This window comes from Peromyscus leucopus, chromosome 22 (assembly GCF_004664715.2).
Source record: "Peromyscus leucopus breed LL Stock chromosome 22, UCI_PerLeu_2.1, whole genome shotgun sequence".
In the NCBI taxonomy this organism is placed as follows: domain Eukaryota; kingdom Metazoa; phylum Chordata; class Mammalia; order Rodentia; family Cricetidae; genus Peromyscus; species Peromyscus leucopus.
Window position 1 is genome coordinate 10,226,210 of NC_051081.1, and position 25,683 is coordinate 10,251,892.

The 25,683-nt window shown below is 37.8% G+C and overlaps 1 protein-coding gene across 6 annotated transcripts in view; it reads right to left on the reverse strand.

Annotated features, from left to right (window-relative positions):
* The window catches only part of LOC114684975 (vomeronasal type-2 receptor 116-like), a 61,570-nt gene that overhangs the window by 13,809 nt on the left and 22,078 nt on the right, over window positions 1-25,683 (reverse strand). The window contains exons 2-6 of one of the 6 annotated variants that reach the window (XM_028859526.1): window positions 13,966-14,245; window positions 12,777-13,583; window positions 11,724-11,948; window positions 10,823-10,946; window positions 447-449 (exon numbers count right to left, since the gene is read on the reverse strand). In XM_028859526.1, coding sequence (XP_028715359.1) covers window positions 447-449; window positions 10,823-10,946; window positions 11,724-11,948; window positions 12,777-13,583; window positions 13,966-14,245 — 1,439 coding nt within the window. Of the gene's footprint in view, window positions 1-446; window positions 450-7,805; window positions 7,809-10,822; window positions 10,954-11,719; window positions 11,949-12,776; window positions 13,584-13,965; window positions 14,246-25,683 lie in introns of all 6 variants that reach the window. The other 5 variants (XM_028859527.1, XM_037198245.1, XM_028859528.1 and 2 more) reach the window with 5 other exon arrangements.

Here is a 25,683-nt window from a genome sequence, read left to right on the forward strand (position 1 = left end):
TATATAAGTCCTTGTCACCCTCTAAAGATTTGCACAAATTACTCATTTCATCATTTTCCCCAACAGCAGTCCATAGATAAAAATGTCTCTGAATGATTTTTGAAAGTCATTAAGATTCCATAATCAATCTTGCCTAATTTGCCTCTTTTGGGAATTAATTTTTATAGACCTATTTTATACCCTAAATAATTAATAGAATCTCGTCTTTGTATCTTTTCAGGAGCAATTTGCAATCCTGAAAAAGGCAAATTTTTCTTTACTTCTTCAACAATTATTTTTAAAATATCTACATTTGAATCAACTAGTAAAATATCATCCATGTAATGATGAATTATAGATTTAAAAAATTGTTCATGAATTACTTCCAATGGCTGTCATACAAAGTATTGGCACAGGGTTGGGCTATTTAATATTCCCTGTGGCACTATCTATTGATATCTCTTAACCAGCTGAGAATTATTATAAGTAGGTACCATGAAAACAAATCTTTTTCTGTTTTCTTTTTGTAATGGTATTGAGAAGAAACCCATTTATTTAATTAATTAATTATTCAATTATTTATTTATTTATTTTTTAATTTTGGGGGGGTTGAGACAGGGTTTCTCTGTGCAGTTTTGGCGCCTGTCATGGATCTCTCTGGGTAGACCAGGCTGGCTTTGAACTCACAGAGATCTACCTGGCTCTGCCTCCTGAGGACTGGGATTAAAGACATTTGCCTCCCTACCTGGCAAAGAAACTCTTTTAAATTGATAACTATAAGAGACCATCCATTAGGTACCAGAGTAGCCAAAGGGATTCCAGGTTTTAGAGAGCTCATTGGCTGAATTGCATTGTTAATTGTTCTTAAATTTGTTACCATTCTCCACTTAAGAGATTTATTTTTAATAACAAATACAGGAGAATTCCAGGGGATGGTTGATTCTTCAATAGGCTGAGAATTTAACTGCTCTTGTACCAGGTCTTCCTATGCCTGCAGTTTCTCTGTTGTTAAAGGCCATTGCTGAACCCATACAGGCTTGTATGTTAACCATTTGAAAGTAGAGCTGTTGGTGTCTTTGAAATATCAGCAGCTGTTGTCCCCTGTTTTTGTACAATCTAGATGGTTGGTGACTGTTCTTTATAATACCTTCTAATGTTTTTCTCAGAAATATATGTTAGTTTATGGTTTGTTTCTGTGGTTAGAGGAATGTTAATCTGGGTATTCCATTGTTGTAATAAATCATGGCCCATTAAATTCATAGTTATATTCACCACATACGCCTTTATTTTCCTCTCTGTCCTTCTGGCCCTATACATTCAACAGCTCTTGCACACTGTTACACTTGAGATAATGTTCCAGTATCTAGCAGCTGAACATTTACCTCCTAGAAAGTCCAATTTTGGTGCCAAGATTATGGTGTCGTTATTGTTATGTCTGCACCTGTGTCTACAAGACCTTCAATGAGAACATAATTTATTCATATTTGTAATTTTTGTCTTTGTTCATTTATAGAAGTTTGCCAAAAAATTCGTTTTATTTCTCCTGAATTTTTGTCCTCTCTACTACAACTGTTCTATCACCCCATACAGTATGATTTTTAAACTATGCATTTGGTTATTTAATTGCTCTGAGAAGGGTTTTCTTCTACAATGACAGGAAATTAACTAAAATTGCCATGGGGGGCTGAAAGATGCCCCTCAGGGAGTTTCCCAGTGCAAAGGCAAAGGATTACCTTGTCTGTCCCTTGTTGATCTACATTCATTAGTGCAATGTGTGCCTTTACCACACCTTCTGTATAGTCCAAAAGAGAGAGGCATTCTGTTGCCATTGTTCCTTGAAGAAACATTGTTTCTAGTAGTGCCCTGTTAACAGTGCCTTTTTAAGTGAACTTGTTTACTGCAGTGAAAGCCTCTGACATCATTATTTTTTCTTCAAATCTCTGGAAATCACCTCTCCTATTCAAGTGTCATCATAGTCATGAAATTCAATATCTCAGATACATTCCTCCAAGAGTGCTGATCTTTTTTTTTAATGACCTAATTACCCTTTTGGATGCTGTGTTCACATTCTCAAAAACCAGAGATTCAATTATCTGTCTAGCTTCTGAATTTGGTAACATTCTTGCTGTGGGATGGTCTGTATGTCAAATTACTATGATTGGTCAATAAATAAAACACTGATTGGCCACTGGCCAGGCAGGAAATATAGGCGGGACTAACAGAGAGGAGAACTGAGAGAAGAGGAAGGCAGAAGGAGTCACTGTGAGTCGCCGCCATGACAAGCAGAATGTGAAAACGCCGGTAAGCCACGAGCCACATAGCAAGGTATAGATTTATGGAAATGAATTAATTTAAGCTATAAGAACAGTTAGTAAGAAGCCTGCCATGGCCATACAGTTTGTAAGCAATATAAGTCTCTGTGTTTATTTGTTTGGGTCTGAGTGGCTGTGGGACTGGCGAGTGACAAAGACTTGTCCTGACTGTGAGCAAGGCAGGAAAACTCTAGCTACACATTCTATTTACTGCTGAAGACAGCTTTTGTAAGAAATCTGTGAAGGTTTCTTTTGGGCCCTGTATAACTTTTATAAATGACTCAATTTTCTTTCCTATTTCTTCAGTTCTATCCCAAGCATCCAGGGCTGACATTCTACACAAAATTAGAGTGTGGGCATTATATAAATATACTCTTTGTATATTAGCATAATCACCTCTCCAAGAAGTCGATCTTGGTAAATTTCTATACTTCTATCACTACATAGTTCCATAATCTTAGCCTTCTCTTTCTACTAGTTTCTCCATTGTAACTGTGGACCAGCCTCTAGGCAGCTGTAACCAAATCTTTCCAGTCCTGAGGGATAATTCTATTACAAGTTGACCATGAGTTTAACATCTGCTTTACAAATGGAGAATGCATGCCATATGATACTATAGCTTCCTTAAATGTTCTTAAATCTAACATTTCCACAAGAGTCTTACATAGAAATGACATAATAGAGGGTAGATTATTGAAGCAATTTTAAGAACATGATGCCTACATTCCCAAAGAGGTGGTATGGGGAGGATGGTTTTTATTCTTTTAATGGGTTTTGGGTCTGGGATAATTTCATTGTTTAGGAGGGTTGGTTACAAGTTGTTGTTAAGGGCTAGGAAAAGGGCTAAGCAAAGGAGATTAAATTTAAGGTTCTTTTTTTTTTTTACAAAAAAAAGGATATATAGAAATGATAGAATAGAGAGTAGATTATTGAATCTACTTAGAAAAATAAAGAGAAGATATAGATACAGTATAGATAAAAAGATAGATTATTGAATCTACTTTTAAAAGACAATTACTAGTTTTAAATACTTTACATTGGATTGGATTTTTGTATAGTGTATACAAATTACATATATTGAGATTGATATTAATGGAAAATGCTTTACTTATATTTCTAATCTTGTTCAAGATATTGTACTGATACCATTCATTTAACAATTTGCTAATCCTTGAATGCTATTTTTACCAACTATTAGGATACAAAGAAACGAAAGTTAGTAGTTAAACGTTACAATAGAACTGGTAGTCATATTAGGTATGTTTTCAAGATCGAGCAGATATATTTTAGATAGACAAGTCATCTTCAAACCCTTCAGAGATCTACAAAATATGGCATTTAAAATATTTTAATAACTTAGTTTTTTTTCTTTTTTTTTAATGACTATGAGACATGTCAGCTCCTGGCAATACCCATATACTTCAGAGAAAATATGGGCATTGAAGAAACTGAATATGGAGTTAACTTTCATTGTGGCAAAAGTTAGCCACTGTACAACAAAGTATCCTCGAATCGACTGCTGACAAACAGGACAGACAGGACACAAAGCAAAGGACTACTGATTCTTTCCAAAACAAGTGTGGTTATGGCTTTAACTTCAGGCATCTTCTGAGGCCAGGACAATATGGTACCATGCCTGAAATGGCCTTTGCAATCCAGAAAAGGTACAGTGCCCCTTTCTTCAAAAGCAGTTGAACTGGCAGTGGACTGATGGCTTCTGATGTGCAGTGGAACAGTAACTGTAATAGTTATTCTTGAAAGAGTAACTAAGCTGACAGGGTCTAACCTGCCAATGATAGACTGGCATTTAATGAAAGAGATGGAGCCACCCACAAGCCAAGAAAAATGGGATGCAGAGAAGAATGGGATGCTGAGATGAAGCCACGCACAAGCCAAGAAGAATAGACAGCTGAATTTAAAAAAAATCAACAATTTCCAGAATTTAAAATCCTGAATCATGCTAGAAAACTAGTGGAATTCAGGTGTTTCTGGTACATGGACTGCTCTCACCAAATGTGAGGTCGAACTGTAGGCCTTGTGTACACCCTACTTCACAAATAAGTCTGTTGGATATGCTAAGCCTATAGGCTGAAGAAGATGCCCCAACATTGCAGAGAAACCTTGGCAGCTGGCTGTTTCTGTCAATTCACTTTTTTTTACAAGTCGCTTGTTTGCATTTCCTGTTTTATTAGGTAATATTATATCTTTCTTGGGTCTCTGAGAGAGTTGAAGATTAGATAGTTATAGTTTTAGTTAAAGATTAGATAGTTATAGCCATAGTTTTCCTTGTTAAGAATTTCACAAAAGAAACTCACTAAAGAGGTGTAAGTGTATAAATTTGAAAAACATTATAAGATAGTTCTCTGTTAGTAATATAACTTAGGATAGAAAGTGAATCAGGTACCTTTTGGACTATCAAAATAGGATAGATAATGGAATATTTTCTCTGAGTTTGTCAAATGCAAATGAACTAAACATTTTTTGGGTATTTTTTGCTTTTATATGTTGTATATAGTTATTGTACTTATTGTATATAGTTTTTCTTATATTAGTTATAACTTTTTTCCTTTTTTCTTTTTATTAGACTAGAAGGTGGAAATGTGATATTTTATTTGTGCTGAAATGTGATTTTATTTGTATGTTAATAAATAAAGTTGCCTGGGGATCAGATCTAAGAGCAAGCCATTTAGCAGAAGTCTGTACATGCCCTTAATTCTATCACAAGGCAGGCAGAGTCTCTGTGTGCTCAAGGACACAGCCAACTGGTGACCTGAACCTTTAGTCTCAGTATGAACCACAGAGACCTGGAGGTCTGTATAGACAGACAGTGATGAGGATATCATGTGGTTGGGTTTAGAACCAATGAGAAGGCAGAACAGAAAGGCAATAAAAAGACAGGACACAGGAAGAAGGTCTCTCTCAGGGGAAGGACAGCAGTGAGTGGTAAGATTAGGTGGTCTTAGCTCTTGGCTGCTGCTCTGATCTCTGGGCTTTTAACTCTTTATTTGTTCTGTGTTTCTTATTTAATAAGACCATTTAGAATTACATCTACAGAGTCTAATTAGCTCCTATACTGCCTTGAGCATTTGGCAGCTCCTGTAAGGTTACCAGACAGATTAATGTTGGCTGTTTGAAAACATTAGGCTGTTTCTCTGTAACTGTATAATTCAATGCTGAGATAGATTCACCTTTAAATTCTTCTGTATGGATCTGAATTTCCCCATGATTTATTTTAACGAGTTTTTTTCTAAAACTTTTGTCTTGGAACTCAAATTAACCAACCTTTTAATGATAAAATAAAAATGAGCAAACAAATAATATTCAAAATTGACATTATGCAAATCCCATCAACATTAATTATCCTCTCATTTAATTGTTCCATTTTCAGACTTCCAAATGTGTTATTAAACAGAGACCAAATTCCCTCCATTGTAAAAATATATCCCATTTTTTTATGTGGGAAAAATTTCTTTTTTAATTAATTTTTCCCTTTAAGATATCCTGATTTACTCTACATGTCTGCTGACTACATAGAATAGAAGTCTGAGGGAGTTTCAAGACAGCTACTTAGTGTTGTAGTAATTCGAGATGGAAGTCCAAAGAGAGTCTACATCCCACCAGGAGAGAAGAAGCAAGAGACCCGGGCCCATGTGGGGTGGTCACTCCAGCTACATGTAGCTCAGGCTTGAGCCAGGGCCTGTAAGGCCACAGGCAAGCAGCTTTTCTGTGAATTTGGGTTACAAACATTAGGGCACCAGATGTAAGATGTACCTTAAATGGTCTTATTAATAAATATCCCAGAGCCAGATGTTGTGGTGAAAGATCAAAGGAATTGGCCAAGACACAGCCAAACTAACTTTACCAATTCAGCCGCTAGAGAGAGCTACTACCTGTATACTCACACCTATAAACTTTTCTGTGTTTTGCCATCTTACTTCCTCTCTCCACTCAGCTGCATCACTTCCTCTTTCTTCCCAGCTCTATCACTACCTGTCTGTCTATATAGACCTCCAGACCTCTATAGTTTACTAGCACTAGGATTAAAGGTGTGTGCCACCATGCCTGGCTCTGTTCTCAGTGTGGCCTTGAACTCACAGAGATCCAGAGGAATCTCAGCCTCCTGAATGGTAGGATTAAAGACATGCGTTACCACTGCCTAACCTCTATGTTTAATGCAGTGGCTGGCTTTTTCCACTGATCTCTGTGCAAGCTTTACTTATTAGAGCACAAATAAAGTATCACCATAGGAGCAGGTGTAGCCTTGGTGGCCATTGAGGATGGGCTTTGATTTTTCAAAAGATCAAGTCAACATCAGTGTCTATATCTTCATGTTCCTGAGTATCTGGATGTATAACATTCAGCTACTTCTCAAGAAACATGCCTGTGTCTGTGCTACCATGTTCCCTGACATTATGGTGATAGACTAAACCTCTGAAACTGCAAACAAGCCCCAACTAAATGCTTTATTTTATAAGTATTGGCATGGTTATGGCGTGTCTTCACATCAATATAACATATAGCAAAACATACTAGGGAATGGGGTATCTCTGTGATAGACTTGGCCATGTGACACAGGATATCTCATGTGACAGACCTAGATGCCAGAATGTAGACTTCATAACTGTGGAATAGGAAAGCAACTGAATGTTTTAAGTGAAGCTTAATGGAGCAAACTAGCTGGAGCATATAAGATAGTCCTGAGGGATATTTGAACTCTTGGACCCAGCTCAAGCAGTTTCAGAAGGGAAGAAATTTAGTAAAAAGCTTAAAGACTATTATTTTAATATTTTGACTAAGGTTATGCTTGATTTTTGCCCTGGTCAAAAATATATGTCTGATGCTAAATTTAAGAGTTTTGGATTAAGGGAATTGAGGAAATTTTAAGATAGCCTGCTGTGGGACGGTCTGTATGTCAAATCTGTTGCTCTGATTGGTCAATAAATAAAACACTGAATGGCCAGTGGCCAGGCAGGAAGTAGGTGGGACAAGGAGAGAGGAGAATTGTGGGAAGCTGAAGGCTGAGGCAGAGAGACACTGCCAGCTGCCGCCATGACCAGCAGCATGTGAAGACGCCGGTAAGCCACCAGCCATGTGGCAAGGTATACATTTATGGAAATGGATTAATTTAAGCTATAAGAACAGTTAGCAAGAAGCCTGCCACGGCCATACAGTTTGTATGCAATATAAGTCTCTGTGTTTACTTTGTTGGGTCTGAGTGGCTGTGGGACTGGCAGGTGACAAAGATTTGTCCTGACTGTGGGCAAGGCAGGAAAACTCAAGCCACAATAGCCTAGTGTTGACATCTTTATATGGTTATTAGTGGTTACTCTTATGCCAATCTATAATGAAAAGCAGTAAGGTGAGCATAGAAAAATACAAAACAAATGGTTTAAGAAAAAAAGGAACACCAGAAAGTGAAATGGAGCTAATTCCAGAGCTTAAAGAGATAAAAAGGTTTAAATAAAAGCCTGATGCTAAATGGAATAAAGGGAGTGGCAAACTCAGGGCAAGAACCCACTGAGATAAGATTCCAACTTGAGAAATGAGGTGCATAATATCTCAATGAAAGAAATAATCAAAAAGACAAAACTGGTGAAAATGTATTTGAATAAGAGGGCCCAGTTCCAACCCTAGCAAGCAGAAAACCTTGGAAGATTTGGCCGCATGGTTCTGGCTTGGAGTAAAGTATAGAAGAAAAGGGTTATAGAATATTCCTTTATGGCTATGTAAAGCCACAAGGACAGATAGTTGTCTGATGTGTCCCTGCATGAAGGCCAAAAGATATCATCGAGTGAAGCTGTGAAAGTAAAACCCAGATTTCACTGGAGATCCCAAGACGTTGGAGATACCAGAATCATTGGATATCTGCAGACAAAATGTTGAACTAGCCCAAAGCAGAGAACTTTGTTGCAGACAACAAAGCAGAAAGGAGTTGGAGATCTGAAGAGTGCTTTTAACGTCAGATATAGAAATGCAGAATTTGAGGTTTGCACTGTTGAATTTTGGTCTTTCTTTGGGTCCATATGTCTTCATTTTGCTTTTTTCCCTCCCTTTTGAAATGGCAGCACATATTCTGTGTACGCTGGAAATATTTGATCTGCTTTTTAATTTTAATTCTTACAATAGCTTAAAGGTAAGAGACTGCCAGGAGTCTCAGAAAACACTTTAATCTTTGGGCATTTAAACAGTTCTGAGGCTGTTATAGAGTATGAGGCCTTTTGAAGTTGGGCTAAATGCATTTTACACTATTATGTACTTGCAAGCTTATGGAGTCAGGGACTAGTATGTGGTGGTTTCAGTGAGAATGATCCCCATAGGCTGATATGCTTGTTTTCTAGGGAGAGGCATGGTTTGTTGGAATACATGTGGACTTGTTGAAAGAAGTTTGTCATTGGTGATGTTTAAGTTCTCAAAAGCACAAGCAGCACCACAGCTTCTCTCTTCCTTCTCCCTGAGGATCTGGACAGAGAACACTCAGCCACTTTTCCAGAAACATACCTGCCTGTGTGCTACTGGGCTCATTATTATTACAATAGTACCTCTGATCATATAAATGAGCACCGATTAAATGCTGTCTTCAAAAAGAATTGTCATGTTTGTGGTGTCTCTTCATAGCAATAGAACACTGACTAAGATCGCATGTCTAGATTGCAAAGCCAGCTGATACAATACTATGTACATTTTGCTTGTGCCCTTAGTCTGTATCTGCATATAGAATCAAGGAAGTACAATTCACTCAGGTGCATACTGTTTACATAAAGCGATATTTCCACTAAAAAAGCTGTTCTTCTCATGCACTGAAATGCCATTCAGTTTCAGTACATCACATCAATAATCAACATAAAGATTTAGAAAAAAAGGATGTAGTAGGAATCTTCAAAGTTCTTACTAATAAAATCAAACCTGAGGCGAGTTATTGGGGTCCATGCTGGTAGATCAGAGAGACAGAACAAGCCACAGTTATTTTACCTCGCCGGATCCTCAGCTGGTCTTGTCTCCTCAGACTGGAGGCCTCTGAGTCCTCATCCGGAATGGGTCTCAGCTGAACTGCTGCTGGAAAGCCTGAAGCTTAACCAGGCCAAATGCTTAACCAGCCAAATCCTTTTAGTTTCTGGTCCTCACGCCTTATATATCTTTTTGCTACCACCACTCCCTGGGATTAAAGGCTGGCTTTCTGGGATTAAAGGCGTGTGTCACCATGCTTGGCTATTTCCAATGTGGCCTTGAACTCACAGAGATCCAGAGGGATTTCTGTCTCTGGAATGCTAGGATTAAAGGTGTGAGTGCCACCATTTTCTAGCCTTTGTATCTAGTGGCTGTCTGTTCTCTGACCCCAGATAAATTTATTAAGGTACACAATATTTTGGGGAACACAATACCACCACAAAAGGACATTTACCTTTTTCACAAATTTTCATTCCTATAATACCTGTTTATGGACTTCTATCAATTCACATTTAGATTTGTTCTTGTCACTACTTACCTGTGTATTAGAAGCAAAATGTAAAACCACAATACACATCAATTTTGAATATGTCACAACATAAAAATACAGATTTTTCAACACTGTATTTAAAATTCATACATTAATATAGTCTATTTGGATTTATTCTACCTTTCTAGTCCTTTTCCTATTGAATTGGGAATGAACGCAGCATGTAAAAGTGTTTCAAGTGAGGCTAATGCTGATGCTGCAGGGAGAAATGAGGGGGATGTAATTAATTTTCAACTAAAATATATTTAAATTAAAAATGTTCTTATGTGTATATAGTATGCCTAAATGTGTGTCCATGACTTTATATGTGAGTGATTTTTGCATGTCAGTGTAAGCACACATGCATCTCTGTATGTATTTGTAATTTAGAAGACAATCATTGGTGTTTTTCTTCACTTACCTCTCTTGTAGTAGTCTCCTTTTGTTCCCAACTACACATTTCAACCTAGATGACATGCAAAACTACACATATTCTGAATCCATCCCTTATATCTTGGTAGGATGTGATTGCTGAAGAACACTAACACAAGTTTGGGTGTATTCTTGTGTTCTGCACTATTGACCAAATCATTTCACAATAAATACTTCATTCTGTAAGCTATTACTCAAGATCTTAAAAAATGTTTCTTTAAACAACAAGAGTCTGAGGTCTTTGCCGAGGACAATCTATGTACCTGGTGGCCAAGATTGTGGACTGACTGATCTTGTTATAAATTCAATTTGTACAATGGGTTAAGGAGATTTGGCATATGGATAGCAATAAAATTTTTCTTAAAGAATTAATTACAAAATGTTTTTGTTTCTCATCAAACATTCTTTGGAAAAATTAAAAATTTGTAACCATCAAAGTGTAATAAAGATATGTGGTATAAGGAAGACAGTATGTTCATTCCAGGGTTCATAATATGCTTGATGTCTGTAAAATCATCAAATTAAATTACATATTTTATGTCTTCAGTTTCCTTATAGGCACTTTTTAGTTTTAAAAATAGAATATATTCCGTTTCAGCACCTTCTTCTGCATACTAACACATACCTGTCTCATTGGAAATCTCATTCTCTGGGCACCAGGCACAGTCAAAGCAGCAGTCTGCTGTTTGTTCCTGATGAAATTTTCTGAATCCAGGAGTGCATTTCACACTGCATGTAGAAGTGGGAACCTTAGGGAAATGAAATTTTAGTTGGTAACAGACACAGGTTACAAATATTCTTCTATTATCATGCATTATTTATCAAATTCAGGTATCTGAGCATTTTCTACGAATCTGCAATGAAATTGAAGGCCATACAATATTTAGTACATGGTGTAATATTCTATGTATAAAGTATTGGTTGTAGAGATGAGAAACTGTTTCTTCCTAAATTGAAATGATCTAATAGGGATACTTAGGAGGCATGCATTGCTCTTGATAAGTTTAAAACTCAAAATCAAGGATACTGACTTTGGTGGGAGGGAAAGCAGGGTGGAACAATGAAGAGTAATGGAATGAAGAAAATAAAGCATGTTGTAGGAGACTTTCATTGACTTAAATTTTTTAAGTTAAAATAAAAGCTTAGGATAAAGAAAAATGTTTTGGAAACAATAACATGATATCCTTCATTAGGCTATAAAGATGTTTGCACAGAATCACAAAATTTCATGGTTTATACCCAGTTGCAAATTTTAATAATTTAATATTTTTATTTTGTATATATGTTTCTTTGGTATAAGGTTAATTGGAATATAACCCTAGGCATCCATGGAAGCCAAAAGGATTGTATCCCCAACACCTGGACTTAAAGAAAGTTGTGAGCCATCAAAAACAGGTGCTTAGTGAACTGAGCTTTGGCCCTTCCCAAGAGCAGTGATTGTTTTAAACATCCAACCCATCATTCCCATTGTACAAATTTTTATAACACAGATGTACTTAAAAGAATGAAAATTATGGTGTACACACTGGTGTTTCTCCAATGGATGACTCTATGTCTTCAGAAATGTGTAGTTGTTGGCTTTGTGGGAAATAGGAAGAATAACTTCCTATTTTCACCTTTAATCCAAAGCCATGTGGGAAATTCCAAATGTTGTAAATGTCATACTCCGCACACAGTTTTTCTCTCAGATTCATATTCACCAGCTCCCCGACAGGGTTAATAAATACTCTATTCCTCAGCAAAGAAGCCATCTAAGTGAGATGCATCATTAGAATACATATACCCGCCCAGTAATGCAAAATGATATTGTGAATGAACCCAAATTTTCAATATCTTCCAGAAAAGACAACTGTGTTGAAGATATCCTATCTACTGAAATACAAAATATCTCGTGGATAACTATTATTTGTTATTCTTCATATCAATTTTTCATGGTGAAAAAGGTCAGAAGACGTGCTTACCAAATAATGAGTAAAATAATGAAAGAGTCAGAACATTTATTATTTATATGAAAACTGTCAAAATGGATGCTTTTACATATGTGAGTATGTGTCTGTGTGTGTGTGTTCATAGCAAAAATTATTTTTAAAAAGAGAGAAGTCATTAAATTAAGGAGTGAGATGCCTGGAAGTTGTTGAAAGGGAGAGTGGGAGTACATGCCATGTAAATACAGTATACATATATGATATAAAATAAAATGAATAATATGCGGTCATCACTCTTTGTTAACATACTTAATTGAAACTTTATATTAACAATTATTTGACATTGATCAATACATATTTTGTTTATTGAGATAGAAATTCTCTTCTAGTTGTCACTGAAGTTTTTATGATAAAATTTTCCATTACTATTTCTAATATTGAAATCATTTTTGAAAATATTGGTACACATTCTCACAAAAATAACTTGTCTTCATATAAAATATTGTCATCCATTGAATGTTAATTACATGAAGTCTATTCATCTATATGAAAGATTAAAATTAGGAACTTTGGAGTAATAGAAATCTTTGTATTGAGAAAACAATCATTTAAAAATATCATGACTTAAGCATGATGGAAAGTAAGATAATTTACCTGATGAAAGTCATAGCATATTCCTTGGGTTTTGGCTATATGCTGAGAGTCTACTTGTTGAAAAATGATTTCATGGTAGGTGTGGGCAACAGCATACACAGCATTGTATAAATTGTAACCTTCTTCACTCAGGACCATGTCAAATTTGTGTTGTGATAACCATTCCAATGTAGTGTTGAATGAGCAATGATTCATTGAGCTGTAGTTGGTCTTACAGATTGAACAATTAAAATAATTCCACTTTGTTCTCATCTGAGAAATGTCTATTGGATATTTGGAAGTGTTCATTGTTTGCATAAAGTTCGAAAATTTAGAAACCTTACCATGGTGATGTGCAAAAGTGACAGTCCCATAGAAAGGATCAAGGCTGAAATTTCTCTTACTTGTGGTGACATCCCATCTTGAGGTGGTGACCCAAATTCTGTGTATACCTAAATATTCCCATCTTCTAAAACTGACTTCAAGGGTAGAGTTCATCTCACCATAAATGATAACAACCTTTGTTGATGATGTCATGATTTGTTTTTCATATATTCCAGCCATTGTCATGTATAACTGCATGTTTTCTGGGACCACACTCACAAAAGCTAAACAGACTCCTTTTCTTTGCATCTCTTCTCTTAAGTCTGAGAGAAACTGAATTCCCTGGTCATCATCTGAGACAACCAGCCCTATCCAAGTCCATGTAAAATAAAGCATCAAAGAGACCATGGCCTTGGGCAAACATGTATCTTTTTGTGCTATCTGGCAGACATAGGGAAACTGTATATTGTCACTCAGGATAGGATGATATGGTCCAAAGAAAATCTGAAGGATGAAGAACAGAAGAAGCAATTTGAGGAATATTTTTAGCAGGACATTCATTGTTATATATGAGTTGTATTACTCACCTTCCAGAACTCCTACAAAGGACAGTAAGATTACCATATAAATGTTGTGTATTAGTCCTTTTGTATTCTAGAATATTTCTGACAATCTGAATGTTTAACAAAATTTTGCAGGTTTCTCCAATTCTTTAATTTTTGTAATACAAAGAAATGTTGGTGACATGCCAATATGTGATTCCTTAAGCCTTTAGAATATGTAGAGCAGCACACACACACAAACCCATGTTTCCTATTCATTCTCTATAAGGACTTGGGATTAGTATAGACAAGCTGGTACCTCTCCTTTTACCACACAGCCTTACCTTTGGCTGCCTGTCATAAGTCATCACTTTCAAAGATGTAGTCCATGATGGCCCTGTAAGTCCTACATCACATACAGATATTCCACAGTCATAATTAAGAATTCTTGATGTGTTGTTTTGTAATAAATATAGTTCATCCATTTTTTCCAATGTATCAAAACAGAAGCCAACAACAAATGAAAACTTCAAAGACATGTTGGGTAAAAGGTAAGGGTTCCTGTTGATCTCATCAGTAGCAAAAAACAATACCAGAAAAAACTCATATTTTCCTTTTGGTATTCTAAAAAAGGACAGATGAGGATCAAGGAGGATATTATATATATGAAATTTTCAAACCAATTGACTCAAACCTTTTTCTCTGCCGTCTCTATATTTCTGTATTAATTCTATATATCCTCTTATAAAGACAGAGAAAAGAGATCTTTAAAGTTTAAAGCATTTTCAGAATTCATCCAAATGAGGCATTCTGATACAAGAATTTTTTTCTTTGTGAAAATCTGTAAAGAGCTTATGTGATTCCAGAATACCATTCATGAACTAGAACATAGCCAAAGACTTTCAGTCTGCTACAAGATTTGGGGGATTTTCAATCTAGAGAAACTTGAAAAAAAACCATGTATCTGCAGAATGCTACTTTATACTTTAATTGTTAAATGATAATTATAGAAGGGTTGAAGTTTTTTCAATCATATATAAAAAGCATCTTGACCATATTGAGTACTTCAGAAATCATACAATAGATGCTGGCCCACAGCCCCCCATAGAAGACTCCTGCTCTGTTTTGGCCACACTGGTACTAGGAACTTAGGGAGAGCAAGGAAATATAAATATATAAGGAAGAAGTCAAACTACTGATATTTGTAGATGTTATTATAGTATACATAAGTGACACTCAAAATTCTACCAGGGAACTCCTAAAACAGATAAATACCTTTAGTGAATTGGCTGGCTACAAAATTAACTAAAAAAAAAACACTATCCTTATTATATATGAATGATTAATGGACTGAGAATCTAATCAGGAGAAAAAACTCTTCACAATAGCTAAAAATAATTAAAAATACCTTGGTGTAACTCTAACCATGCAAACTCACATAGTACAAAATTTTCAAGTCTTTGAAGAAAGAAATTGATAAAGATACCAGAATATGGAAAGATCTCCCATGTTCATGGATCAGTAGAATTAATATAGTAAAAATGGCAATCTTACCAAAAGCCATATATAAATTAAATTGCAATCCCCATCAAACTCCAACACAATTCTTTTGTTGTTACTGGTGGTAGTGGTGGTGGTTTTTCGAGACAGGGTTTCTCTGTGTAGCTTTGCACCTTTCCTGGAACTTGCTATGTAGACCAGGCTGGCCTTGAACTCACAGACATCTGGCTGCCTCTGCCTCCCAAGTGCTGGGATTAAAGGCGTGGACCACCATCGCCTGGCAGTCAACACATTTCTTTACAGATCTTGAAAAAACAATACTCAACTTCATATGGAAAAGCAAGAAATCAAAAAACAAAAAGAACAGAATAGACAAAACTATTCTGTACAATGACACAACTTCCAGAGGTATTATCATCTCCAATGTCAAGCTCTACTACATAGCTATAGTAATAAAAACCACAGGGGATCCAGGGCATTGGTATAAAAACAGAGAGGTTAATAAATGGGATCAAATTGAAGATCTAGAGATAAATCCAAAAACTTACAGACGCCTTATTTTTGACAAAGATATCAAATTTATACTAAGAAAAAAAGTCTTCAACAAATGGTGCTAACAAAACTGAGTGCCCACATATAGAAGAATGCAAATAAATCCATATCTATAACTCTGCACAAACTCAAGTCCAAGTAGATCAAAGCCTTCAGTATAAAACCAGTTACAATGAACCTGACAGAAGAGAAAATTGGAAAGAGCCCTGACTACATTGACACAGTTGTCTACTATCTGAAGAGCATACTAATAGCACAAGCTCTAAGACTGACAATAAATAAGACCTCATGAAACTGAAAAGCTTATGTAAGACAAAGGACATCATCAGTGGCAGCCAACAAAATAGGAAAAGGTCTTCAACAACTCCACATCTGACAAAACATATAAAGAACTGATTTCCAAATATATAAATGTCTGATTTCCAAAATATATAAGGAACTGAAAAAATTAGACATCAACAAACCAAATAAGCCAATTAAAAAGTGGTGTACAGATCTAAACAGCAAATTCTCAAAAGAGTAGTCACAAACAGCTGATCAGTTCTGAAAGAAATGTTCAACATCCTTAGCCATCAGGAAAATGCAAATCAAAACTTCACTGAGATTCAATTTTGTATCTGTCATGATGCCTAAGACCAATAACACAAGTGACAGTTCACCCTAGTGAGGATAGATTATAAGGTTAGCACTCGTCCATTGCTGATAGGAGTGTACACTTATACAGCCACTGTAGAAATCACTGTAGTTGTTCTTCATTAAGAAGGGAATCATTGTACATGAATATCCAGCTATTCCACTTTTGGACATATACCTAAAGGATGTTTCATCCTACCACCATGACACTTGCTCAATCATATTCATTCCTGCTCTATTCTTATTTGCCAGAAAGTGTAAACGACCTACATGTCCCTCAGTGAAAAAAAATGGATAAAGAAAATGTGTGGTATATTTACACAATGAAGTATTACTCAGCTGTTAAAAAATGAAATTTTCAGGCAAGTGGATTAAACAGAAAAAAATTACCCTGAGTAAGAAAAGATAAACCCAGAAAGATTAATATGGTCTTTGCTCATTTATATGTGGATATTATCTGCTAAATAAATGATAACCCAGCTACAATCTGTAGACCCGGAGAGATTACAAATAGAAGGACCAAGGGGGAACATGCAGATTGGGAGGGGAAAATAGAATAAATATTATGGGAGGACTGGACATGGTTGATGACAACTGGAGGATAATGTGGGGGGAAAGTAAGAGAAATTGGGATGGGGAAGGAAATGTGAGGAGAGACATCTAGCATTTGGGGGCATTTAAAGATTGACAAGGAAATCAATTAGTGTGAATTTCCTAAAATATGTGAAAGTGGTGATAATGAAGTCTCTTACTCATGAAGGAGATAGATTCCCCACTGGCAACTCTAGTCACCAAATATTGCTTCTAGTACCTGAACTGGGTTTCATCCTATTTTGTTGGTGGTCAGAGAGGTTCCATAGAAATTCTCAACAGCACATACTATTGGCAAGACAATAGTATGTTCCTGCAAACTGTACAGCAAAGCTTCATTGCTGAAGACAACACCTGCACAATGCATTGAATATGCAGAGGTCAAACTGCTGCCTCCATAGAACCTTTACACTTAAATTATAGTGCCTTTGGCATGGAAAAGCACCCTGAAGGCTACCAAAAAGAAACTTAAACATCAACTCAGCCACATAACATTTGACCTACAATCTCTTCTGCTTGCAAAATATGCTAGGGCAATGTTGGCACAAAACTTGTAAGAGTAAGCAACCAATCTCTGTTTTGTCTTAGAGGCCATTCCACCAGAAGGAACCCATATCAACCCAACTTTGATTAGAAAGAATCAGAGAAGAGATTCACAAGAGACCTGGGGTAAACCAAAGACTACTGGTCTAAAAACAAGTAACAATAAAATGCCTCCTCATGATATTCTCATATATCCATTGATCAGTGCCTTATTCAAACATTATTAGAGAAGCTTCCTTCTACCATACATGACAATAAATACAGAGACTCACAGGCAGATATTATGGACATATAGTAAGACACCTTAGAACTTGTAGCTCAAATTGGATGTCTCTACCAAACACCTCCCTTCAGAGTTTTAGAACTTGCCTGGAAGTGAATGTGGAGAGAGTGCCAGAGCCAAAGAGGATGGAGCACACAAGGTCAACAAAGCCCTCTAAATCAACTGAACAAAGCTCATATGAACTTAAAGAAGCAAGCACTTGGGCTCATACAAGTTTGTACCAGTCCTCTGCATATATATTAAATTGCTTTCAATTTACTTTGAGGATGGGACTACTAAGTGTGTGAATAAGTGGGTCTCTAATTATTGTGCCTTTTCTTGGAGCTCTTTTCCTTATATGTTGTTTTGTTTTGGGTTTGCTTTTGATTATGTTTTATCTTGCTCAACTTTTTGTGGTGGTTGGTTTTTTTTTTATCTTAATATTTATTTACCTTGTTATGTTTGGTTGTCATCTCTTAGAATCCAGTTCTTTTATAATGAAATAGAGAAGGGTAGTAGATTCAGATGGGACTAGATGTGTTAGGAACTTGCAGGAATAATGTGAGGGGAACTGTAATCAGGATATTTTATGGGAGAAAAGAATCTATTTTTAATAAAATGGGTAAAAGTAAAAAAAAGAGTATAACAAAACCTTAATCAGTTAGGGAAGGAAGAAAATAAGAGGAGCTTCTCAGCAATTTGCCGGACTCAGGTGGTAGAGGATAGTATTAGCTTCCCTCCAGACTCCCAGGTCTAGTAGGGCACAACTACCAGTAGCCTGCCTAGCACCAAAGGCCAAAGGTTGATCACCATCATACCAAGCCCATTAATTCTATGCCCAGGCATATAAGAGATGAAAAGCAGATCTCTGCATCATGCCTTGTGGCTGAGGTAGGCAGGGTTCAAACATGTGCTACGTGTGACTCAACCAGCAGCCCTCCAGGAATGAACAGACTATTATAATAAGTGAATACAGAGTGGGGGAAAGGAAGAAAGAGAGAGGCAGAATGGTTCATGGGCTAGGGAATGAGGAAGATCTGAAGGAATGACTGTGGTGAGGAGCAGGCTGATATGAAAGGTCTGCTTGCCACCCAAGTCCCAGATGATGTCCAGGCCAGGGCTATTGCCAAGGTGCAAGTCTTGGCCCAAGGCCCAGAAGCATCTAAGTGGCCTGGGTTGATGTCTTTAGCTCTTGTCACCAGTGAGGCCCCTGCAGAGCTCTGGGGCTCTGCCACCATCTGGAGACATGATGAGTTCTAAGAGCCACATTGCTGGAGGGACTTTGTCACCCTGAGTGGCACACACTGCTACCTGGGACTGCAGTAACAATCAGACCTGGGCTGCTGCTGAGGACCATGTCTGGGTCCACAGTTCTATCAAAGCTGAGATCTGTGTTGATGACCAGTGGCCCATGTTGTTACCAAAGGCCAGAAATATGCCCAGGGTCTAGGCTGCAAGCTGTGACCATGTTAGTGTCCAAAGACTGTGCTTTCACTGAGGCCATGCACAGTTGAGTGACCAGCACTGTGACCTGGGGCCATTGTGTTATCTGTGTCAGGGTTGCTGCCTAGGGCCATGTCATGGTCCTGAATCATCCAGGCTCTATGTTGATATCAATAGCTCCTTATATCATCAAAGGTTGTGCCCCTGCTATGGGTCTGAGCCACCACTTAGCCCATGTTGCCACCAGACAACATATGGATAGCAGGAGTCTGTGTGCCAACCTGTGGCCAGTTATGTGTCCAAAGGCCATGCAACTTCCAGGGACATTCTGATCAGAGAGGCCTGTGCTCTTATGTGGGGCTATTATGTCATTTAGTCAAAGCCTGATACTGATGAATATGTCTGCATCAGTGGCCCTACAGCAAACAAGGTCTGAATTAATGTCCAGGTTTCCTGTTAAAATTGAGGGCCATGCAGATGATAAGGTTCTGGTCAGTCACCTGAGACCATCTCAGTATCCTCATCCCATGCTTCTGCTAGGCCTGTAGTGATTTGGAAAGCTTATGCTGCCACATGGGGACTTGGAGACATCTAGGCCCAGGCTGCTGCCTAGGAATATGTCTAACACCATGGCTCTGCAGCAGCCAGGGCCTGGGGTAAGTTCTATGGGTCTTGTTTTCATCAAAGAGCTTGCAGATACATTGTATCTGGTCAGCAATCTGGGACTTTGCTGGTGTCTAAAGGCCATGCCAATAGCAGACCCATACTTACCTGTGTGGTTAGTGTTGCTACTGGAACTATGCTGGTATTTGGTCCCGATATGATACCAAGGACAATATCTACATCCATCCTTCTGCTACTGGCATCTGTGATGATGCCCATGGCCATTGTTAGCACAGGGGGTAATAAGAACCACATGTGTGAAAATCTGAGGGCTATAGAGAGCCATATGCACACTTCACTGGACCTGGGATATCTGGCCCTGCTCCTATCAAGATACTGCAGTGGGAGAGCTGGTCCTACTCCTCAGAGGAGAGTTGGAATCACACTTGTGAACTATGACCCAATGTTCAGCAATGGGCATGCTATTCACCTGGCCAGCACAATAGACATGACCCTTTGCGCCCACTAAGGTTTTCTAGTGGCTTTACCCAGCAGGACTGCATTAGAGGATGAATGAACCACAGGCCTGAGTACCAGGTGTTTGGAAGGGTCTACACTTGGCTGTATCTCACAAGAGGTCTTTTGCCCCTCAACTTGGCATTATTATAAAAAGCCCTTTTGAATAAAGTGCTGACCGGGTGGATAAAGATCCAGTTCCTCCCTAGGCTATTCTCTCTCTCTCTCTCTCTCTCTCTCTCTCTCTCTCTCTCTCTCTCTCTTTCTCTCTCCCTCTCAAGATATTTCTATTGAATATTTCCTGCTGCTCCTACTCAAGTACGTTGGGGAAAAGTGGGGGTGGGGTGCCCCCCCCATAGATGACACCATTGAACAGGAACAAAGACAAAGACAACAAAAGTAGGATTTGGCCCTGACAGAAAGCAGTTGGGTCTATACGGTTTTTTAGTGAATAAAGAAAAGAGAGGCAAGGAGTTTTGTCCTCAGTAGAAAAAGAAACAACGGGACTAAAAGTATGCCTCAAGAGGCTGCAGAGTAGATTTCTCTCTATCAAGCTCTCTCTCTCTCTCTCTCTCTCTCTCTCTCTCTCTCTCTCTATCTATCTATCTATCTATCTCAACTTCTATCTATAAAAATTAGGAAAATAGGATATAGGAATATAGGGTAAGAAAAAATATAAAGTAAGATAGAGTAGGAATATTAGGAAGAAAATTTAGGATAAAGATAAGCAACAAGATGCAGGAACTATGTCCTTAATTTTTCAACTATGAGGCTAGGCACACAAGCTTGGAAAAACTGGAGGAAAAGAAAAAACATGCAGAAAAAAGCTTCCAGTAGAAGCATTGTCCTGGGGACAGCAAAAAATGCTAAGTCCAAGCAGCTGAGGAAATAATTTTCCCTCAAGCAAAGGCAAGTGAAATAAATTTTTTCACTCTGCAGATGCTGCCACTGTATGGCAATACCATACCATCAGGATTAGTGTCCTCTTGGCCATGAAGCCAAAGTTTAGAGAAAAGAACTCCTAGGAAAACTGTTTAGTCTTTCTCTCTCAAAAACTGAAAGCTTTCTTGGAAAAACTTAGCAATTCCTCTCTAAAAAACTAAAAACCTTTAAGAACTTTCTTTCTCCAATTCTCTTTCTAAATGGGCAAATTTAAACTCCCCTGGAAGAATGCAGGAAGTAACCTATGGTTTGCTCTAAGAAAAAAACAAAAAGATCTCTTGGTACTAGACAAATCCTCTCTGCTAAGGTCTTTCCCTACAAGCTACTAAAAAAAGCAGCTAGAACTTCTCCTGCAGCTGGAACACTCAGAAAATTGCAGGCAGAGGAAGCAGTAAAGCTGAGCTGCAGCTTTGGTTGCTGGGGAATCAGAGACTATGTGCCTGGGGAGGAGACAAGTGGGGACAAGCAAAGAACTACCCAGGAGAAAAGCTCTCTTTTCTGTCAGAGAAAGGACCTTTCTGAAAAAGCTGTTTCAAGTGCCTTCACTTTCCCTTACTCACCTAGTGAGGAGAGGGAGTGAAGCCCTGAAGGGTCTTAGCCTCTGGCAATAAGCTCCATCTGAGTGTGAATGAACAGACAGATGCTACCCACTGGGGGACAGGATCAGATGAATGGCCTGATTAAGGAAGTACACCTGTCCTAATATGAGCTTACAGGAAACAAAAACTTCTCCTGATAAAAAAGCAGAAGCTTGATTTCAGTGTGAACACAAACCTCACAGACCCTCTAAACAGAAAGGGGAAGTAGCATACTTTAAAAGCAACATGGAAAATGTAGTTTGAAAAAGTAGCTTGGAAAATGTAGTAATGGCATGATGATACAGAGAAAGGCACCATGGAAAATGTACTTATTTCAGCACAAAATGGCAATAATGTCTATAAACTCATTTTTTTTTTCAGCTTAGAATGAAGTTTCTTTTCAAATCAATGCTGGAAAGCTTAATTTTACCTCATGAGAACTAAGAACACGTGAACAACTTCCATCTAAAGAGATAATTAAAGTGCTAGTACTGTTTGTCAAGAAGTCACTTTGAAAACTTTAATAAAACAAAGAAAAGTCCATACACTGGAAATTTGCATTGTAGATGGGGATTAAACTCCAGATAATACAGCTGTCTTACTAAAAGTTGAAAAGCTGCAACTACAGTCTGAGTTAAATAATGCATGGATAGAGTATATCACAGCTACTAGGAGAACTGGCATCAAGGATTCAGAAGCTAATATACTAAGTCATGAAACTGTTCTTCCTCGGAGTATGCTAATGAAGGATGTACTTCATGAACATCCTTGTCTGAGAGTTTGGTGATGAGTATGAAACAGAGGAATATCAGCTCCAATAAAAAGCTGAACAGAAATGGAGCTCAGAGCCACATCACTTTGCACTAGTGGCAAATCAATGCAAGCTTCTCTCAGACAGTGTCTAAGAGCTGCACAAGATGTTTTTGCTAAGTACTTTATGGCAGCTCAATATGGTAATTTTATCCTCACCCTAAGGCCAGGCTTCTGTGTCAACTGAGTGATGCCAACAGTGTTTGTCTGAATTGAAGCACTCAGGGGAGCTCTTATGAACTTGGGTAAAGGGACAGCCTCCAGTTAGAAAGTATTACCACTGAGTGCATCTTTGTTGGTTCCTGAACATTTGAGAGAACTCGACAGGAAAGGTGACTTTGTCTAAGTGACATTGTCCCGAGAGTGTTTCAGACCCCTAGTTATAAGTGTTACAACTCCATGTCAACAGCACTCACTAAATTCGAGGGTTGAGGGAGATCCATTGACAAATTAGGCTCTTGTTTCCAACTGTCAGAAGAACTTTCATAATGATATCAAAGCTCACTATAAACTCTGAACTTTAATAAAAATATCTGAACCTTAGAAATGATTTGTGTACTTCTGGTTTTGTTAATAGTGTAGTTAAGAAACTTGTTTTAGGTGTTAAGACGTCTCTTATAGATATTTACTAAGCTCTGCTAAGAGAGTCTTTCCAGTTTAAGTTAGTTCCATTAAGAGGATATTTCTAATAGTTTTATAATTTTCTCATAAATATAAGGTTGGTAAATACTGCTTCTAAGAAATCTTTTCTAAGAGATGTGTGAGGTGATAATAGTTCGGAGATCTCTTCTAGATGTTAAGGTTTATAAAGTAATCCTATAGAATGTAAGTTTAAATAAGAAGTGTAAATATATATAGTAAAGTAAGTTTAGTTTGATAAATGTAGGCTCAAATATTTAGGGTAGAATAAACTTTAGGCATAAGGATATTGTGTAGGCTTAAATAAGACTTGGGTATGATAGAAATTTAGAGTACAGTAAGTTTTTTTTTTCCCCAGAGTACAAGCAGAACCTGGGACACAGAAAGCAGTGTCCATAGAAGACTGCAAACCTGGCAATCTGAGCAGCTTCAGAAGCTCCAGAAGCCACCAACAATGGCAAATGCTAGAGGTAATACAAAGGGAAGTGGGCAAGCATTGGTAGTTGAGACCCTTGGGACATCAATGCAGCACAGATGGCAGATGCCTGAGACAGTGAGAACATCTAGGTCCTGCAAGCTTTCTGCCAAGAGGAAGCCACAGTGAGGAGCAGAGCAGACATGCTAAGCCATGAGAAAGGTGAGCAGCAGGCAGCAACTTGGAGAACAGAGTGGCTTTCCTCACCTCAAGAAAGGTGAACAGTGAGCAATGGTGACTGCAGAGATCATACTACTACCAGGGGCAGAGAAGCAATGTCAGCATAAGACAAGCAGCTGAGATGCACTGGAGCCAGGTAGCTGTGATGGTGAGAGATGTGCCCCAGCTGAAGAGCCAGACTGGGGCTCTATGGGAACTGCTGAGACAGAAGCAGCCTGAGCTGCCAGCATCAGGGTATAACTGGAATCATGGAAATGCCCTGGGGCTACATGTGGCCATGCAACAGGACAGCATATGGAGGTTTCCAGGACCGGTGGTACTGAGCTCAGGGCCTCCCATGAAGCAGGTAATAGGACCCAAGGAAGCCACAGATCATAGCAGCTGTGGTTCCTCCAAGAGCCAGGGTTACTGTAGTAAAGCCACTGCTTAACTTGTAGAAGCTGGAGGAAACTTAAACCCATATGGCATGAGGCAACTGAGAGTGCACTAGCCTCAGGGCACATGGGTCCTGGGAACACCCAGTTACAGGAAACACAGACAGAATGGGACTGTAAAAGCTGCAAAAAACTGAACAGAGCTAACAGCAAAAGCCACACAGTTTCTGTTTGCTGGTTGTAAGAAAGTCTCTTTAGAGAGGACTTTATGATAACCAGCTCTCATGGAGCTAATATATTTCTGCCCTGAGGCAAAGTTCCTCAGGAAAGAGTGCCATAATATGCTGTTGTAAATGAAAATTCCTCTGAGACTGAGAACAAAAGTTGTAGAGATGCGTGTTTGAACTAAAATTGTTAACTGTAACAAGCTTTTGGTTATGAGAAATGCTTCTTCATATTTGGAACACTAGTAGCAGAATTTAATTTCTTTTAACTTTTCAGACTTAAGAAATGGTTTGAACAGGAGTGATTGCATTACAATGGGTCAATTTTGAATTTACTTATGCATATAGACTGCATCAACTGTGTTGATTCATGAACTGGTATTATGTTAAAAATGGAAGTGTTTAAATAGAGAAGTTTGGGTTTTTTCTAACTAAGCTCAAGATTTAGTTTAAAAAATTATAAAGAAATGGGAGAGTTAATATTCCTTAGTTTATTTAATTTAAAAATATTTTCTGGTTACTTGAGTGGGTTAATGTTATGTTTTGTATAGTTCTATTAAGAAATTGGTCTTGAATGTAGGCTTGTAGGAATTACAATTGTGTGTAGTAATATTTATGAGTTATTACATTGACCTATTGGTATTGACTCACAATAGTTTGGTACAGTTAAGGTATATTTAAGCTTGATGTGAATATATCAGAAGTTTATCTTATTTTTGTTAGCAAGAAATTCAAATGGTTCTATTAAGAGTTTACATTTGGATTAAGTTTCAGAGAATTGTAATTATGTATAGCAATATTTAAATTAGACTTCCAGGGCACAAAGGGGAGAAGAGAAAAGAGAATGGAAGAACTAGATGGGTAGGAATTTGAGAGGAACAAACTGAGATGGAGAAAAACTAGATTGAAGGGCTAAAAGAGAGGACTAGAGGAACAAGATGGAAGATGAGGAAGAGCCAGATGGAGAACAAGATGAGGAAGAGCCAGATGAGAGAGGAGACGGGAGAGGAGCTGATAGGGGAAAGAACTAGATAGATGAGAACCTAGAAGGGACAGAACTAGATGAAGTAATTAAGATAGAACCTAGAGGGACAGTAGATAAATATAGAGAAATCAGGCAAGAAAGGAGCTAGACATGAGAGCAGAATAGAAGCTGTGTAGAGAGAGAACTATCACAGAATAATAAAGTGTATGAAC